Source organism: Anabrus simplex, chromosome 1 (genome assembly GCF_040414725.1).
Source record: "Anabrus simplex isolate iqAnaSimp1 chromosome 1, ASM4041472v1, whole genome shotgun sequence".
NCBI classification, from domain to species: Eukaryota; Metazoa; Arthropoda; class Insecta; order Orthoptera; family Tettigoniidae; genus Anabrus; species Anabrus simplex.
This window is the reverse complement of record NC_090265.1, coordinates 1745875017-1745896195: the sequence shown is the minus strand read 5'-3', so window position 1 is coordinate 1745896195 and position 21179 is coordinate 1745875017. Positions and strand designations below refer to the sequence as shown.

At 38.0% G+C, this 21179-nt stretch overlaps 1 protein-coding gene across 1 annotated transcript in view; it reads right to left on the bottom strand.

The window, feature by feature from the left end:
- The window catches only part of GABA-B-R1 (gamma-aminobutyric acid type B receptor subunit 1), a 297561-nt gene that overhangs the window by 132984 nt on the left and 143398 nt on the right, over positions 1-21179 (bottom strand). Inside the window, exon 12 of the mRNA XM_068225678.1 lies at positions 5633-5873. Within this exon, the coding sequence (XP_068081779.1) occupies positions 5633-5873 (241 nt within the window). The remainder of the gene's footprint in view (positions 1-5632; positions 5874-21179) is intronic.

Sequence of the window (21179 nt, the reverse complement as noted above, 5' to 3'; positions counted from 1 at the left end):
TTAGTGTAATAACTCCTCTTCACATTAATGGATTTACTAACATAGATTTTTAGTATTCATATAACTACTTGGGCTGAACCCACTATCTCCCTAATGCATGCTGATAGCTACGGGACCCAAGCCGCGCAGTCACTTGCTCAGTGGAAAATCATTTTAAAAACTGTTTGTAGTTTAGGGTCCATTGAAATGATTGCATAATATTGCAACTGAGCCTTTGAGAGCAGTAATTACAATTCTTAGAACAAAGGTATTGTCCAGATGGAAGTCCGTGCAGAACTTTGTGAAGAAGCCTGAGATCGTATTTCTCGCACCGACCATTAAACCGATGACCTTAATGTTGTCAAGTTGCTTCTACTAAGGGATGGTTGGATTACAGATGGAGCATTTTTCGGTGAGCACATCAGATGGCTGTTCGAAGTATGACTGTTCAATCAATCAATCAATCAATCAATCAATCAATCAATCAATCAATCAATCAATCAATCAATCAATCAATCAATCACTACTGATCTGCATTTAGGGTAGTCGCCCAGGTGGCAGATTCCCTATCTGTTGTTTTCCTAGCCTTTTCTTAAATGATTGCAAAGAAATTCGAAATTTATTGAACATCTCCCTTGGTAAGTTATTCCAATCCCTAACCCCCTTCCTATAAACAAATATTTGCCGCAATTTGTTCTCTTGTTTGTTTGTTCTCGTCTCCTCTTTCTCTTTCTCACACTGACCCATCATTTTATTCATTCTATTACTTTTTCCGATACATGTGCCTATATTTCTATATCTCTTTTAAGCCCATTACATGTGTTCAAAAATTTAATCTGAATAACATAAGGAACATGAGTACCAGTTGCAGCAGTTCTTGGTATGCCTGTCATAGTCATATTGTTTTGCCTACCCTTTTCAATGGTTTTATGAACATTTAATAAGAAGCGTGTATGGTATGCCACAGTTCGTAGTCAGAATTCAACCATTCTGACGCTATCAGGCCATCTGTTTAGTAAAAATGTATCTATATATTCGCTTTTTTATCCTGCAGTTCTTGATGTAAAGCTTGGTATTGTGCCGTAGAAGGCAATGTTACTTTTAATCGCAGTTCTTCAATACAGAACGGTTGTCTTGTGAGCTCATAGGTTAGTGTCAATGGAGTGCTTTTTTGCCAGGCAGAGAACTTTTTTGAGTTATATAGCCTTCACTCTTTATAGTGTAGCTAGCTTATCCTTCGATAGGTGTACCCAGATAATGTCTAAGGCGTATTTCGTGATGGGGTTTGTTTGCTCGTAGAATTTTTTCTCTTAGCAGCATATAAGTTATTGCAAACCCTCCACCATCTGTTGAATATATTTGGAAACTGGGAAAGGTTAGAGAATCGAAGGGTGTCTAGCAGAGAATAGAATTCTTCCTTGATCAGAGGAAATGTATACTCTCCGGCTTGACAGGTAGTAATCAAACATGGCTGCATTCAATGACATTAATAAGGATGAAAATCTTATATCAGAATATCAATGAAAGTGTTAGTCGCTTAGCAAACATGCTAAGTACAGAATGTATTGCGGATTAGGGTAAGCCTTCGCCTGCAATTATTGGAGTGACCATTTAATGTTTTGATTTTATGAATACTCTAAGTTGGCTGAACTTACCGAGACCTATCAATGTCTCATGATTCACTGGCATGTAATTCCAGAGAGAATAAACAAAAATGAAGCAAATCGATCCAGTAAGATGGACGGATGGATTCTCCAAAGCTATTTTTAGTAAATTTTCATATATAGATTTTTGCACATTGTTACATTTATCACTGTGAAACCACTGGGCTTCTTGTGCTCTGCAAGGAGATGGTTCATTGTTATAGTCTCTTATGGAATCCTGAAAGCAATTTTGTTTGTTTGTCAGAAGTTAAGTCCCACGTTACACATTTTATGCCACAATCTTGTGTGATGAAGTTCTCAGTAGTACTGCAGTGAATGTATCTTTGCAATAGTCTCCTCTCTGCCATATGGGAGATTTGTCATGTGTTTTGGGAGCGATGCACGGTTCGAATTTGGTTTAATTCTTTTTCAGTCTCTTTTTTATAGGAGTTGAGAGTTAGGGTACTCCAGTGAGAGCAGTGACCTAATGACAAAACTGCTTTAAATTAAAGCGTTCTTCTAGGAACCTTATATTTTTTGCTTTAAAGTGGTTGCCTTAGTGGCACAGATTTCTTTGTGAATGATGATGTCACATGCTTGTTAAGACATACTGTGTATTGAATAAAGTCAATAGTTGTAAATTTTCTTCACAGTCTAATCAGCAAATAATATCAGAAACTGGTTTCAAAATAATTATTTTATGATAAATACCACGAGCTTTATGAAACTGGGACATGTTCTCTTCTAAACTGGATAAATGCATTTGATTACGGTTGGGTCTATGATAGTACCTATACTCATCTCCGGGTTGATGACTATCATGTCAATATGCCTTGTGCTGCCTATTTCCGAGACTCCATCGACTTCTTCGTGAACAAGAAAACCTTATATTAATATACACTTAAGAACATGATCTGCAAATGTACTATATCTTAAGTAGCACAGCATTGTTTTATATATGAACATATTGCAATTAGTCTCCCCAGTTCACCGAGTTCTAGTCCTTGTAAAGTTATTCTATTTCCAGGTTCTTAAATCAGCATTCTAATTTTAAGGAATTATCGTAAAACAAACAACCTGATTTTTAAAATATCAATCCTTCATTTGTAGTTGTATACTTTTCTCATACCCTTTTGATTACTTGACGGTTTTGAATACTAGAATGGTAGAGGTGAGAAATACAAATAATCTATGGTACTATTAAAAGAATGTGATGGGAATATAAGTACAGTATCTACTGGAGATAAAATTATATACACATTGTTAGTGTTATTACAATTTGTTTAACAAGGAAATAGAATATTTTTGTTAAATATAAATGGCAATATATATCATATGCAAGAAGCCATTAACAAAACAAAACTGTCCTTACAAAATATTCAGTGATATACATACTCATATGCTACCATAATTGGAGCATTGGAGCACTAGGCAGGTCTCAATTGAATATACCAAAGAAAGAAGTGAATAAGATTACTCTCTGCAATTTACGAAGAGTATTGTTCAAATCCATCACTAATGTCAAGAATGACCAAAAGCATATTGTTAAACCTTTCTGTCAGTTTTATTATTTTTGTACCGGAAGGTACACCCGGCCCGTTCATTTAAATTAAGCGCCTTGGAAAATGCCATCTGATATATGAAGTTTGCAACAACTAATACAAGTAGTTTGGAATTTTCCTCTACAGATGTCTCTACTAAGAAAAACTGATGTTATGCCCTCTGGTGGGAAGAGAAAATATTAAAATTGTTATGTATTTTTTTTATTTTAAGGTTTACTACACTGAGTTGATTATTCTTTGTTTTTGGTATGTTGAAGTTGACAACACTTCAATATCTTCCCGCCAACTTAAGATGTTGGCCCACAGAAAATTTTGTATATTTAGTTTTCAGCCAATCAAACTATGTCTAGTATTTATTTAATTACCCAATAAGAATTGGGGGTGTGTCAGGCCTTAGCCCAGAGCTCTCTAGAACCTTCCTCTCGGGTATAAAAGCTGGCACATTTTCGACCAGGTGGACTTATTCATCACTCCAGGCTAGTGTGTGGTTTACAAATGAGGCAGGGTGCCTCATCCATCATCGAGCAGTCCATCAGCTCAAGGTAATGGCAGTCCGAATTTTATTAAGTGACAGTCTTTGAAAGCTAGCTCGAGGAGAAGGTTTCCTTCTTTACTAATGTAGCTTTAATTATCTAAAATGTAACTTTCAAACCAGTCAAAAGAACTTAGCCAAAATCAGAGAATAGAGAGTATGATACCCTCTCGGGTTCCCTATCAATTTGATTTTGAAGTGACTATGATTTTGTAACCGTTCTCAGTTTGAAATCTTTGTAATTTAAATATTCTCTCCATCTAGTCACATTGGTAGTATAGGCTTAGCCTCTGTAAATTCGGGCCAGAAGCCTAAATAGGGTTTTAAGCTTTTAATTGCAAATTTCAAGGAGTGCACGTGTCCGCCTCCACATCATTCTGATTTTTGGGCCAGTAATTTTAATTAACCAGTTGTTTTCCACAAAGGCCCGGTAGATTGAGTATTCGATACCCCTGTGAAATTCTATTTCATTCCTTTTGTGTAAAGATGTTAGACTGTTGAACACAGAAGTCAGTGAATACTGTTGGAGTTTGTAAAATGTAAGTTGAGCCGTTGACAGGCCTGGAAATTTCTAGAAATAGATTCCTAAGTGTAAATTTTATGGAGCATAGATGCTCTTTCTATTCATGTAGGGGTGTTAGTGTAGATATTGAATGGTGCCGTTGGTAGGCTGTAACGTTATAATGTTTCGAGAGTGGTCTCCTAGATAATATTGTGGAGCAAAAAAGTGCTCTTGGAAGAGAGTGTATTTTGAATACTCTGTCTCCTGGTGATGTAAAAGAAATTGAGAGGTTCGTCTCCTTGACTGTTCTTAGAAGGAGCTGCAGTGCTCTTGGAGAATGTAGAATTAGGGAGCTGCAAGCTCAGGTTTGCTAATGTGTTATTTGTTGATTGCTCCGATTTTCTAAAGGTTGTTACCTAACTTATAAGTAAAATTTTGGTACCTGAAATTGTAAAGTTTATTTTATGAAAAGAAACAAAAAAAAAAAAAAAAAAAAGGCAGAAAGAAGTATAGCTATAATTTTAAAGTTTTAAATTAATCTTCCGTTTGTCCTATTTCGAACCATTCATGCCTGCACCTTCTTTCACATCTGTCCACCACGGTATTTCCTTAACAATTTTAATTCTGGGTGCTTCGTCTTTTGGAATGGGATTAGTTCCACCCTAAGGCTAGAGGGTACCCTCCTGAACAGGGATTTTAGGCTGGTGCCTTAAATGTTCATTTATGTTATGCCTTCAGCATATGATTATGTGTGAAGTGGTTCTTAACAAAACTGTTGTGTGGTAACAATCCAAGTTTCTCGCCATACTGAGATGATTTAATTTGTCTTTTAAATTTGTCATTTGATTCTCATTAAAACTTCAATCTTATTTCTGGTGAAAATGTTTATTATTCTCAAGTGTCAGGGAAGGTTAGAGGTTGTATCACCTTTTCATGCCACTGAGCATATCATTAAAATAATTTTTATTTAATTTCAATTCTACTGGCATTGAAACTTTGGTAAACTCTTTCTATAACTCCTGTAACTTATAATTTTATATTTCATAAATTTTACATTTTATTATATGTAGTGATTATTTGTTAATAAACATAGGGTCTTTTGGAAACGCTATTTGTGACTGAAACGCATTTTTAAAAAAATGTCTATGTTCCCCCTCTGAATAAGACCCAGTTCTTCCACATCTTTTCCTTATTTCTTTAGTGGTTTTCATTCTTTTATTCATATTTTAATTTACTATGTCTTCTTATATTTTGTTTGTATCCACTTAGTGCTACAATATAGTTGGGAGCTTGGATTCATTCCATAGGGTAATTCTTGACATTAGGAAAAAGATGAAACAGAAGAATGATCACACATTGAAAACAACACTGCAAGAACACAGCATGCATTAGTTCGCTAGGGACATAGCCTTACCTTGATATCAGTCTTAGCTTTCGTGGTGAGACGATGAACACGCCAAACTTTGCTGAACATTGCACCATATGCTAATGTGAAGCCCACACAGAGGAGCCAAGCCCGAGCCTGACATACAGAAGGATAAACATTGGGGCTCACAAACTGCCCATCTAACCCTAACAGGAACACTGACACCAGACACAGGCAGACACCCACCAGCATGATGGTATTGCATACTGGATGAGAAGACTGGATCACCCTGACACAAGAGATGTACAACATCAATGTGATAATTAACTCTAGTACAATAACAGTATAAAACTATTGTAGTATTAATTATAAGGGAAGAAAAATTGAGGTAGACAGTTGAAGAAATGCAGAAAAGAGAAAGAGTACAGAAGTGCTGGAGTTAGTGCAAAGTGGATCCCATATATTCACAATATTAGCTCCTTCTTTACATCAGTGGTAGAGGGTCAGCCTACTAATCCCAAGATCGTGGGTTCAAACCCAGCAGGCGTAGTAAGATTCCTGAAGGGCAGAAAAAGGTCTTTTCAACACTTCTGGCAATATCTCTGCAAAAACATTTGGTGTTCACCCGATCAGATTAATTTAAACTCAGTCATCTGGTTTACTCCATCATCAAAATCAAAATCTCTTTATTTGCAAATGAAGTGTCTACCTCGGTGGCAAAAGGTACACTAAAATACATTCTTGTCAAGCACTAAATATTAAATTAACAAGAGAAGAAGAAAATTTTCCTAGAATACAAATTTTATACAATTTACACTAACAATTTTTTCTATTAAGCACACAGCTCATCCTTAATAAATTTATAATGTTTACTAAATTCTACTTATAATATCTCCTGTACTTACAAACATATACAGTTTGTGGAATTACTTCAAATAATACTATGCAACTGGTATAAGATTAAACTTTACATTGCTTTTTTTTTTTTTTTTTTTTTTTTTTTTTGAACGTAAGTAGCATAACGACCTGCTGCATCTTAACCAGAGCCCCTTTTGCCACCACTTTTCAGAGTTCCTGAAGGGCCTTCACAGCTACCGTAGCAGTCCCAGGGCCCTCGAAGTCCCCACTGTACTTCATCCCTACAGGCAGTCCCCTACATTGGCTGTCCAAACTCCATAGACCAAGGGATTGAATTAATTTATTCACACACAGTTTTTATTTACAATAACCCGCGCTGGTCGAATGCCTTCTAAAATTTCATTTATTTTCTCTGTTGCTGTTTATTCTCTTCTTGAATATCTGTACAAATTTTGGAAAAGGATCAAACACTACCCCTGGTAAACTGTTCCACTCCTTCACACCCTTCCCAATGAATGAAAATTTACCCCTATCACTTCTGCTAAAATTCCTTCTAATATTATACTTGTGGTCAGTTCTGCTGATATAATTATTTTCCAACTGAAGCCTCTCACGGATTTCTTCCCATGCTTCTTCTCCTGTATAGGCTCTATATAATCCTATAAGCCTAGTTTTCTCCCTTCTTTTACTTAACGTTTCCCACCCAAGTTCCTCTAACATTTCTGATACACTACTTTTTCTCCCGAAATCCCCTGTTACAAATCTTGCTGCTTTCCTCTGCACACTATCTATTTCTTTTATTAGGTATTCTTGGTGAGGATCCCAAACACTGTTTGCATATTCCAATAATGGACGAACCATACTTCAGTAACTTTTTTTCTTTTAATTCTTTGCTGCATCCTTTAAGTAGCCTCATTATGACATGTAACGATCTGTATGTTTTCCCAACAATGTCATCAACTTGACCCTTCCAGTGCAAATTACTTTCAAATCTCACACCTAAGTATTTGCACTTGCCACTTTTAGGGATTACTACCTCATCCAAAGTATATTCAAATTCAGTTTTAAAGCTCCTGTTTGTACATATTGTAACAGTTGTTTTTACTCCGTTAACCTTCATATTATTTTCTTCAACCCATTGTTGGATACTCTCAAGGTCCCTTCGTAATTCTGAACAATCCTCAATGATATTTATTTAGCTATAAACAATTATGTCATCTGCATACAATCTTATTTTTGATGTTATATTGTTCCCTAAATCATTTGCATATATTAAGAAAAGTAACGGACCGATTATGTTACCCTGTGCAATTCCCTTCCAAACTTTCTCTTCCTGTGATATATTATTTCCTACTTTGACTTTCTGAACCCTGAATTTAGAAACATTCTTATCCAACGTATAAGCCTTACGTCCAATCCTATTCCCACCAATTTCTTTAATAATATTCCATGTTCCACTCTATCAAAGGTTTTGGGAAAAGATCTATGGCTATGCAATCTAACTGGCCTCCTGAATCCAACTGATCTGATATGTCCTGTTGAAATCCAACCAGTTGTGCCTCACAAGAAAATTTCTTTCTAAACCCTTACTGGCTCCTCATGAACCAATTTTTATCATTACATATCCCTCTGATGTACTTTGCTATTAGACTCTCCAGTATTTTACAAACTATACTGGTCAGGCTGATTGGTCTGTAGTACTCTGGTTTCTTTTTATCACCCTTTCCTTTATAAATTGGTATTATTATAGATTCCATTCCTTTGGTATTACATTATTATTTATGACATAGTCAAAGAGAAATTTTAAATAAGGCACTATGTACCACCCCATTGTCTTTAATACCTCCCCAGTAATTTGATCACTTCCTACTGCTTTTCCTTGCTGAAGCAGTTGGATTTCTTTGAAAATATCTTCATTTGTGAATGAGAAGCTTCTTGTTTCCCTATGTGTCCCTCTCTATCTTCTGTTACTGTTTCCAACTCCTGACAATCTCTTACTGAATCTCTGAATTCCTTACTAAGTAAATTTGCTTTCTCAGTATCTGTTGAATAGTGTTCACCCCATTCTCCCACCATTGTAGGAATTTGGATTCCTTTTCCTTTTTGATTCCTAATATATGAATACAGCTTTATCAATTTCCCTTTGTGGTCATTACCCTCTTGAAGTATGCCATTCATATAATTCTCTTTTGCTTCCTTTTTCACTCTATTCAGTTCCCTCATTAGCTGTTTTCTAGTTTCTCTATTCTCCCTACCCTCTTTGATTTCCCTGTTTACTATTTTACATTTCCTTTTTAATTTTCTTATTTCCCTTGTATAATAAACAGGGTCTGAGGTCATTTTACCCAAATGATTCCTTTAAATTTAGCCCAAAGTGTATCCACATTACTCCTTTCACTTATCCAACAACTGAATTGTGATTTAAGGTAAGTCCCAAATTCATAAACTTTAGTTTTTCTATATCATTTCTTGTCTTGTGTGACCCTCTGATTAAGCATTTTTGGTACGAGTCCTACATCCATTATTACAGCCTTATGGTCATCTATTCCTTCAATTACCTCAGTTTTATCAACAATTTCCCATGGTTTAACCAAGAATACATCTAGCAAGTTACTGAGACGAGTCGGTTCTTGTACTACTTGTGTAAATCCACCCTCCCAAATTAACTTATTTGCCAGTTTCTGTTCATGGGCTTCTCTTGCAGCTCCAGGCCATTCAACTTCAGGCAAGTTTAGATCTCCCCCAATTATTACCATATCATTATTATTATTGTTTTTATAAGTATAATCTCTTATTTTCTCAAATATTTCCATGTCTCTTTCCTTTCTTCCAGGCCTATATGTTCCTATAATTCCCACCTCCTTCATATTATCACAAACTAATTTTATCCCTAATATTTCATCCCTTTCATCGGTAAACCATTCATGTGAACAATAAGTTTCCTTCACCAGAATAAACAACCCCCCACCCTTTTTATCTCCTCGGTCTCTACGATAGACTGTATACCCTTCTGGAAATACTTCTCTATTACCCACCCCTTCTCTCAATCATGATTCTACTCCTATCACCACATCAGTTTCATAAGATTCCATCAATGTACTGAGCCCAATTGGCTCATATCATTGTCTTTAAAAATATTAGAAATTTAAAAAATGGCATATGAGGGAATAGCCGCAGTTACATTATAGGCCGGATGTGTGGCGCCATTTCGCTTGCCCAGGTTTAAAGATAGTTCCACGTGTCAAGGTCACCTTATGATGAAATGGAAAGCATTGGAATATTCCATGAGGTGTGATGACCAAAGTCACCAGATTTAAGTTGGCAACATTTTCAGGCAGCGAATCGCAGCAGAGCAGGTTTTGGAATGATGGGGGTAAATTAAAGATGGGTGCCGCATAAATGACTTCTAAAATAATTAAATCCACCAGGGGATAAGGTGAAAACAAGATTAAACCATTTTGAGAACAATAATTAAAGACGGCGTATTTGCAACAATTTATTGGAATAAATAATCGCAGGCATATGTGACGGGATGTTACATCATTGTTGATGGGGTTCCCCGAGCTCACTATCCAAGATCCGGCGTGCATGAAGGAGACGCGTGCCGCTGAGAAGAGGCACTCTGCTACGGAAATTTGAACGTGTCGGACGTACGTGTATGTGGTTCACGAGAACCCTAATCTAGAGCATTTCCTATCAAATAACTAGCTGTCAAAGATACTACGGGTCCGATAGACTTTGCATTTAACTCAATAATGACCGAAATTTTTGAAAATTCAAGAAGGTGAATTTTTACAACATTAACTGAAAATTAGGATCGGAGCGAGATCAAACAAGGACGCATCGCAGTGCCACGTGTAAACTCGCGGAAAGCAGAGACAAAGTGTATATTACAATTGTGAATAAGTGTATGTGCTAGAATAATTTAACTATATCTGTGTTTTTTTTTTATATGTATTTTAGTGTAGTAAGAAGTGATGAGCGTGTGATTTCATGAAAGCAACAAGAGTGAAGACCATGGTTGTGGAGAATGGTATGGGTTCAGGTTTTGAGGCCGTTAGCATGATGGCTTAAGTACATCATGGGGCCGACCTGAAACCATGAGGCCGTGGAGCTGAGTATGGAGCGTCGCCGAGTCGATAAGTACCCTGATTCATTATCTAGCATGTGCATGATTAGCTGTTAACTGTAAATAAATTAATGCATGATTATTCGTTTATTTTCCTTTTTGAGTACTGTAGCAAGGAGAGTTAGGTTTTTTTTAAGGTTTTATTTTATGCTGATGCCTAGGGGGGTGTACATATTGTGATATTAGCGTGTGTTAAAATATGGTCTTCGCGAGTGTGGAAATAATGTGTGTAAATAATGATCTTCCATTACGGGTGTGAAACATGGTTTTTTTTTTTTTTTTCTCAGTGCGTGATCTTCTAGCAAATATTAGCGTGTGCGTGTGTGAATATTTAATGACGTAGGAGGCATCAATAAGGATTAGTTAGAGGGAATAGATAGATTAACCTGGCATGTCGCATGAAAGTTCATCAAGAAAATTTCCATGACCAAAGTTTCGAACCTGGATCTTTCCGGCACATTACAGTGGAAATTTTGAAATAGATGTCATCAGTAAGTAACAGGTAGTGCTAACCAGTGAATTAAAATTTTTGTGCTGTAGGAAATAAGTGTCATCCTATTAATTTATCCGGAATATAGCTAGCTAGTATTGAAGCAGGGACCTCTAAGACACAGATTGCCAACCGCAGGGTCGAACCAATGATATTGTACAACGCCACAGATGTAAAATACCGGCATAGTGATATATGTGTTCCCGAGAATGTTGAATGAAAAAGGTAGTACAAATATACGTGAAAGATGGAACAAAATGAGATGTATTGAGAGTGTCATATATAATTAGTTACTGTTCGCACCGAGAGTAAGAATACGCAGATATTGTGGAGGAAACATATGGCTTCATTTAGAGCGGAGAGAGAGAGAATATTAAGTGGGTGCGGACAAATTAGAATGCCTTGTCAATGAAACGAGTCGGGCGTGAGATAAGGCAGCAGACCGGGACGGCGTGTTGTGTATTAGAGAAGCTATGGTAGCTGTAGTAGGGTCTTATAAGTAAAATATATTACAGTCATTTGTTAGATAATTCTGTTTTGTAGAACTTAGGACAGCACAATAAAATTGATTAATAACAGATATATTTCGTGACAGTTTATTGCGGCAAGCATGATGATAGGTCACTGTAATGATGCCATGTTGAGGGTCGGAGTTCGATGCCCGGCCGAGCCAGTGTATAATGATTTTCCCTGTGACTATATGATTGAAATTATGTTGTGTTTGTTTATGTTATATGTTCTTCAATATGTGGGCAATGCAAATTTTGATTTTGCAGTTGCAATATTTCTTGTGATGTTGAATTCAGTTCACGGTGGTTGTTTATACTTGCGGCAATGAGGTTTATCCCATTGTCTGTAGAATCAGTGTAGGTTAAGATGTATTTAACATTATAGTATAGGGTTTCTTGCTACAGGGTAGGCATATGTTTTGTGTATGATAAAACAGCTAATTAAGCATATGTGAGATATTTATCATTTTAATGAATCGGTAAATTAATTTAATTTATTTATGTCAGGGTTACTTTTCGATTTCGTGCGTGCGTTCCATACTATCAGCATTATATGAGGGAAGGATGGTACTGAGAAAGAATAAGTTAAATAGTTTCGGACTCAAATAATAATAGGGACTATTTTTATATAAAATTTGTGATGAATAATTTTATGATATATAAAATTTTGGATTGAATTACCAAATCTAACAAACGTAATTGGATAAATTTATGATTTTCAAGGTAACAATTATACCGACATTGATAACTGCGAATTTGTAAATTATAATGAATTTAATGGATTTAATTAATTAAAAGATGAGTTGTGAATTACACGGCGGATGTTGCTTAATGAATTTACACAGCCTCATACATTTCATTTTGAAGAGTGTATTTAAATAAATAATTTGGTATTTAGTAAATGGTAACTACAAGGTTTATAATATGGTGAGGAAATAATTTAAAGGTATGGAGAGCAAATACGAATTTGTTATTCAAAGAATGAACGGAAGAAGTTTTGGTTGTATTAACATTTTAAAAAGGTACTTTGACAAATTAACAAAGGTCATGATGATAGATTATTATAATATTTTATTATTGAAAATTTTGAAATATGGTGGTACCAAAATATGAGTGGAATGGAATTGGATTAAAATTTTTGAAGTACTGAAGTAGAGTTGATGAATAAGATGAAAGGGAATTGTAATAAAGATGAAGTAATGTGTTTAGAAGGATTTGAAATCTATGAGTCATGAGGTTGATATTTTATAGTCGAGGGTGATAGAGGTTGTGAACAATATTTGGTCCGAAGAGTTTATTGTTTGTATAGAAGTATATTGCTTTGCCAAAGTTTAGCCTTTTCAATAAATTTTGCATTCGTAAATGTTCTCATTCGGATTTTTATTTAATTATTTTATTTCTTCTCTTTTATCCTTCCCGCTTGATTAATTTAAGGTTAGTTTATAATATCTGAAGATATCTCTGAGGGTAGTACCCAGTCAGCGACCCTGGGATGTCTCGAGCCGCCGCCACATTTCAAAGGCAGGAAGGGTAGAGGGTAGAGTACTGATTTTTATTTGTTTATTTACTACACCCTGACAGTTTACCAAGAGGAGTCTCAGACCCCCTTCCTCCCTAAAACTTGACTGTTGTAATTGGGTAACATTTGACTCAAGAGTTGAGAACGTCCCTGGAACCCAGATCTTTGTACATAGATCTTGATTTAAGGATCTGGGTTTTCTGGCGAGTTTCCCTGTATATGCCAATTTAGTGGTATGGGTTTTCTTAAGTGCATATTAGTTTGCAAATCTCTGTTGATAATTGTAGCAATTTGTCTACAGAGAGTTGCTTTTCCATTACCATTCAGATGTAACCCATGCCTAGTGCACATTTGCCTGCCAGGACCTAAAGTATCTACTACATAGACATTTCTAAAACTCTTACTTAATCTCTTGATTTTTATATTTACATCATGTACAGCTTTGTTCACACACGAGTCTTCTGTAAGGTCATACCTGGGTGGCACATTAACTACAATTACTTTCGAGTCAGGTAGGTTCGAAATCTTACCTCTGAGGGTCGTAATTAGTTCCTCACCTTCATTTGCAGCAATGTCATTTGTACCACTCACAATCACCAAATAATTGTACTTCTCTAACACAGGATCACAACTTGAAAGGACGTCTTCAGTTTTGGCACCTGGCTTTATTAGTCCTAAAACCTCAGTTTTTGGATTCTGCAGCTCATCCTTGATGCCTTCTGCCATACCCCACGCTTGACTGTCTGCGTAGAGATGAATTTTTGGCGATCTTGACTTTTGGTTGGTTTTCTTCTTCTGTAGGTTACCTCCACTGGATTTAAAATTATTTGGAAAACTAGATGTGTCTTCTTCTGGAACTTTTTTTGTTATTTGCTTTACGTCGCACCGACACAGATAGGTCTTATGGCGACGATGGGACAGGGAAGGGCTAGGAGTGGGAAGGAAGCGGCCGTGGCCGTAATTAAGGTACAGCCCCAGCATTTGCCTGGTGTGAAAATGGGAAACCATGGAAAACCATCTTCAGGGCTGCCGACAGTGGGGTTCAAACCCACGATCTCCCGAATACTGGATACTGGCCGCAATTAAGCGACTGCAGCTATCGAGCTCGGTCTTCTGGAACTTGTTGCAATGAATTAAATCTATTTTGGCACTGCAAAGAGTTTTTTCCTGGTTTTAAGTTGCACATAGTTTATCCCATATGTTTAACATTAGGCCTAAAATGGCTACGCGTCACTTCCATCCACGGCGATCTTTCTTCTCCAATGTCTTCTTTATCTTCCAGTTTCTTTATTCTGTCCTTTAAGCTTTCATTTTCAAGTTTTAGAGCACATAAGTCTAGTAGAGTAAAATGGAACATCGAAAGTCATGTGCAGGCAGCCTAGATAGCATCAAAGAAAAATGCTTGCACACAGAGGAATCATCATCATCATCATCATCATCATTCTTATTCTTATTCTTATTATTGGTAGTAACAAGATCAGTGTTGTGCATGTAATGATCGATGCTTTTGTTGGTAATCACCCGTACATTGGAATGGAAAGTGAGTATAAGTAATATTTAATATACGTGCTTTCAATATTTAATAGGATAAACGGTAGTGGGTGTAAAGTTCAAGGCATTGATATTGTGTGTTAGTGAAATTGTGTTTTTAGGTTACCTTAGTTTCATCATAGAAAATAACAGAGAATAGATATTTCACTGCGACTTGAGTCACGGCCAGCTGGACTCTCTATACGGCACGATGTCAGGAGCTGGAATCCTGTGTGACTGGATTTTAATCCAGCATCTATGGAACATGGCCACAATATTACGGACATGGAGAGCACGCATGATACATGCAATAGTAGTATTGAGCAGAATGCGAAAACAAATTTGAGGCTTGATATCACTCAACAAATTATGGAGGATATGTTAAAAGAGGAACAACTGGAAATCGCCAGGGGCCTGTTGAAAAGTATTCTTGCAATTCAGTAGCAAAAAATATGACGAAAATACAGCAAGGTTTAAAGAAATTGGAGGAAGCCCTAGATGCGGGATCTACACACAGAAAAGCTTGGAAAACAACTAGAGCATTAATGCAAAAGGATTTGCCCGTTCAAGAGAAGGTAGAACAGAGCACCACAAACAGAAACGTAGAACAGGATAAATAGGAAATAGCGTTATCCAAGAAGAAGAATAAGATGGAAGAGAGGCAGAAAAAGACAGATGAAGATGAAGGTACTCAACCTGAACCAGTACCAGTATCTGAAACTGTTAAAAAGAACAAGCAAAGGAAACGTTAAACTATAAGAAGCCACCCAGAAGCCGTACTTATTAAACCAATGAATGGAAAGACCTTTGCAGATGTTGTGAAGGATATCTGCAGCAAGGTAAAGCCGGAAGACAGTGGCGCTGGTATTAGATCAATCAGGAAAACTTCATCTGGAGCGGTTCTTCTTTAATTTAATAAGGCCCCAGAAAAGGAGAACAGAGAAAATTTTAATAAATCACTTAAAGTTGCTCTTGGACATGATGGTGTAAAGGTTTTGATACCTAGAGCTACATTAGAAATTCGGGATATGGAGAGTGCCACCACTATTTCCGACGTAGAGGAGGCTGTAAGACAAAAATTAGAAAATCTTAATCAAGAACTGAAGGTCTCAATCACAAATCCGAACAGCAGGGGACAAAAACTCGCCATTATGGAGATAGAAAGCTGGTTTTTTTTTTTGCTGTTGTGAAAATGGGAAACCACGGAAAACCATTTTCAGGGCTGCCGACAGTGGGGTTAGAACCTACTATCTCCCGAATACTGGATACTGGCCACATTTAAGCAACTGCAGCTATCGAGCTCGGTACGAAAGCTGTTAGACATAGGCAAAATTAAAGTAGGGTGGCTATAATGCAGAGCAAGAAGGTGGGCCGTAGTTCCTCGGTGCTTTAGATGTCTGTCATATGGGCATCAAGCACGAAATTGTAAAGGATTGGACAGAAGTAAACTCTGCTTTAAGTGCAGGGAAGCTGGTCACAAGGCAGTAGGATGCAAAACGAATCCACGATGCATAATTTGCACAGATATGGGCGTTGAAGAGTCAAAACGACATCATGCTCTTGGCTCAGGCAATATTGTGTTCGTGAAGCACTAGAAAAGGCTAAAAAGCCAATATACACAGGAGTCTAACTGCCAATGATCTATTGATGCAGATGACCTATGAGATAAGAGCAGACATCTTGATTCTTAGTGAACAATATCAAGACAGAGATCAACCAGGTTGGTTTTCAGACTATTTAGGGATAGCTGCGATATGGGTACCAGACCTTGGAAAATATTCAGTTTGTCTGGGTCCCAGTTGAGAAGGTAATTTTTGCCAACTGTTATTTTACCCCGAATGAGGCTATTTCTGACTACCAGATAAAACTAGATGGGCTTGAAGATACTCTGCAAGGAATGAACACTAACCTAGTTGTTGCTGGTGATGTTAATGCTCAAGCAGTTGAATGGAACATGCCTCAAACAGATTCTAGCGGGTGGCGTACAATGGAGATGGCCACCAGATTGGGATTAATGGTTATCAACGTTGGTAATGTGACTACCTTTCGGCGACCAGAATGTCAGGGAACTATACCAGATGTAACCATTGCTTCTGAAGACATTGCGTCTAGGATAACTGAATGGTGAGTAATTGAAGAATATACTGGAAGCGATCATCAGTATATCACTTTTCGTGTACTTCAAGAGACTCCGCATCTAAGGATCACCACGCGCAAACCAGAAAGATGGAACATAGGCACTATGGATAGAGAAAAATTTCATGAAGTAATATAGAATGGAATGGACTGTATGATGGATACATGTCACGGAGGCAAAAGAAGCATAATTGCTAATAAATGCGTGGAACACACCATGAGACTCCTTCAGCAAGCATGTGACGCATCAATGACCAGAATCAAACAACGGAGAGGCAAGCGCACAGCATTTTGGTGGAATGAAGAAATTGCTGAGCTGAGGAAACGATACCTGTGACTCAGACGAAGGACACAAAGAGCACGACATAACGATGAAGCTCTCTCAGTAGAATATAAGACAATGAAGAAAAGACTGCGAAATACAATTAAAAAGAGTAAAGCTGACAAGTGATGGGAAATGTCTAAGGAAGTGGATGAAAATCCATGGGGATTAGGGTATAAAATCGTTATGAAGAAATTCGGGATGCTACCAAGCCCTATCATGGATCCACACACCATGGAAGAAATAATACATACACTATTCCCCGATCATTCAGAGAGGATTGATGATGAGGCTGAGAAAGAACTAGATAATGTACCACCTTTTACAAGTGAAGAATTAATAACAGCAATTAATTCCCTTAGAAATAAGAAAGCCCCTGGACCAGATGGTATTCCAGCAGAAGTACTAAAGGTGGCAGTCGAATTATGTCCTCAACTGCTGTTGAGAATTTATAATCATTGTTTGCTAGTTGTTTTCGTCGCACCGACACAGATAGGTCTTACGGCGACGATGGAACAGGAAAGGCCTAGGAATGGGAAGGAAGCGGCCGTGGCCTTAATGAAGGTACAGCCCCAGCATTTGCCTGGTGTGGAAATGGGAAACCACGGAAAACCATTTTCAGGGCTGCCGACAGTGGGGTTCGAACCTACTATCTCCCGAATACTGGATACTGGCCGCACTTAAGCGACTGCAGCTATCGAGCTCGGTAATCATTGTTTGAAAGCGGGAATTTTTAGCTTTCGTTGGAAGATAGGTAGATTGGTTCTGATCAGTAAAGGGAAAACTTGGGGTTACAGACCTCTATGTATGCTGGACACTGCCGGGAAAGGTTTAGAAAAGCTACTACAGCCGAGAATAATAGCAGCAGTCCGATTAGCTGGCAACCTATCTGATCAACAACATGGATTTCGCAGAGGTCACTCAACGCTAGATGCAGTGAAGGAAGTGGTGAAGACAGCAGAATGAGCTCAAATGGGTAATTATTACTCTAGAAACCTGACGCTTCTTGTGACTCTAGATGTTCAAAATGCTTTCAACTCGGCAAGATGGAGTGTTGGAAGCTCTACAAGAAACTTTCAAGGTACCAGAATATCTCATGTATATACTGTGAGACTATTTGAAAGACTGTACATTGTTATACGACACGGAAGATGCTATTTGCTTTACGTCGCAACAACAAAGATATGTCTTATGGCGACAATGGGAGAGGAAAGGCCTAGGAAGTGGAAGGAAGCGGCCGTGGCCTTAATTAAGGTACAGCCCCGGCATTTGCCTGGTGTGAAAATGGGAAACCATGGAAAACCATCTTGAGGGCTGCCGATAGTGGGGCTCGAACCCACTATCTCCCGATTACCGGATACTGGCCACACTTAAGCGACTACAGCTATCAAGCTCGGTCGACACGGAAGATGGTCAGAGAAGAAAACGGCTCACAGCTGGTGCAGCGCAAGGCTCAATTCTTGGACCGCACCTTTGGAATATCATGTATGATGGTGTGTTACGGCAGGAGATGCCAGAAGATGTAAAATTTGTGGGTTATGCTGATGATGTGGCTGCTCTGATAGTAACCCGTAACCTAGAGCTGGCTCAATTTAAATTGAATCAGGTGATGCGACGTGTTAAAGAATGGATGATAAATCACAAGTTAGAACTCGCAGCTCATAAAACAGAAATTGTCCTCCTGACAAGGTAAAGAATTAATACTGTTGTACCGATGGAGATCGGGCAGATAGCCATCCAAACAACTAGAAGCACAAAATATCTTGGTGTAACACTTGATACTAAGCTTACATATTGGGACCACATCCAACGGGTAACAGATAAGGCAGTGAAAACCATGACTGCACTGAGTAGACTCATGGGAAATATCAAGGGGGCGAAATATAGTAAAAGGCGGCTTCTCATGTAGACTGTCCAATCGATACTGCTATACGGTTCAGAAATTTGGGCTGAATCGTTAAAAATTGTGAAATATCGGACAAGAATTGCGGCTGTACAACGGAGAGCAGCTTTACAAATTGCTTGCGCATATCATACAGTATCAGAACCTGCGATTCTAGTAGTAGCAGCAGTAGCTCCTATTGACTTGTTGGCTTTCGAAAGACAAGAATTTTGGCTCACACAAGAAGAGCTAGGAAGGAAAAGGGCAAAGGCTTCGGCTCTTAGTCGCACAATGCAACGATGGCAAACCAGATGGGAAGATGTTTCTAGAGGGTAATGGACGAAAAGACTGATACGTTCTCTGGGCATATGGGTTGGCCGAAATCATGGTGAAGTGAACTACTATCTCACACAGTTCTTGACAGGTCATGGATACTTCCGAAAATTTCTTCATAGACTAAGGCTAGCAACTAGTCCAGTGTGCATAGACTGCGGTGATATCGATGATGTATTGCATACTTTCTTTGTGCGTGTTCATTGGCTGCCACAAAGAAGATGCTTAGAAGTTATGCAGAGAGAATTGACGCTAGAAGGGATCGTGTCAGTAATGCTACGAAGTCAAGAATCTTTGGACCAGGTGGCAGTCTACGTAGAAAATATCCTGCGTCAGAAGAAGAATGATTACGACAGACAGTAAAGCAGAAGAAGGAAGATGAAGCACAAGATCCATTAAGCACGACATCCGTCCTGAAGTAATGCAACAGCAGTTTCCGGGGCGGAGATAAATGTAGGAAAAGGGAGTGTGGTTTTTAGTGGGTAAGAATCTTCACACGCTAGTTGAGTGCGGACCCTCACAAGTGTCTTATGAAAGATTTTCCACACTCCCTCGAAAAAACGAAAGAAAAAAATAATAATAAAAAATAAAAATAATAAAAATAAAAATAATAAAAAATATTATTATTATTATTATTATTATTATTATTATTATTATTATTATTATTATTATTATTATTATTATTATTATTAATGGTTCATGGTGTGGGTTACTGTAGTCATGTCGTAGTTCGTGAACCATGGGCAAAGGCTGAGTGGCCTAGTAAGTGGTCCTGAGAGTCGGGACACAAGTTGCTATGGAATGGGAGTGGGCATCTCGGACATATCCTGAGTCATGGCCCTCCTTGTGCTCAGGCGGCTAGGACTATACAATTCATTGGTGGTCCATAACACGTTAGAGGAGAGATCCTCACTTGGACTATGTGCAAGTAGGGTGGCATCCTGCTTCATGAATTTACCGAGCTCAGAACATTTTAAGCAAGCCTTGGACCTATGGGAGTAACGGAGTCCCACTCCCATTTGACAGGCGAGGGACTCCTTGGAAACAACTTGGCGAACAAAATGGAATTCGATGGGGAAATACCAATATTAATGGGGCTTATGGAAGAAAGAAAATAGAACTGGCTGAGTCAGTTAAGAGGATGCATCTGGATGAGCTAGGAGTAAGTGATATTCAGGTAAGGGGAGATAACGAGGAAGAGATAGGAGATTATAAAGTGTACTTGACGGGTGTTAGAAAGGGAAGGGCAGAGTATGGGGTAGGGCTGTTTATCAGGAATACCATTGCACGCAACATAGTTTCTGTTAGGCACGTAAATGAGCGAATCATGTGGGTGGATTTGTCAGTTGGAGGAATTAGGATGAGAATTGTCTCAGTGTATTCACCATGTGAGGGTGCAGATGAGGATGAAGTTGACAAGTTTTATGAAGAATTGAGTAACATCGTGGTCAGGATTAAACTGATATAATAAATAAGGTAGTTCAACCTATTCAATACAAAGAAATACGAAATGTAGAGTTACATTCCTATTTAATTAAAAGCGGAAGCAGTACCGGTTTCGACCCCCATCCAGGTCTTCATCAGACGAATAAAACGCAAAAAACAATGCATAGGTAAGAAAGAAATTAAAGATCAAGTCCACATAAAAACAATTGAATAGGCAATATAAAATAACAGGGATAGGCACTGTAAACTTCAGAAGAAGTAGAAGGTAAGTCACTTAAAAGAAGCAAGGCGCAATGTTCTGAACAGCAGCATAACACACGCAAAGTTCGGCATTGTCTCATAATGTTTATGAGAAGCGGAGAATAGTTAAATAAGCCAGCTTGCATACACCGTCAGGCGCTGCCTGTTCCCTAAGATGAGCGCGACATATTCAACGTCAGG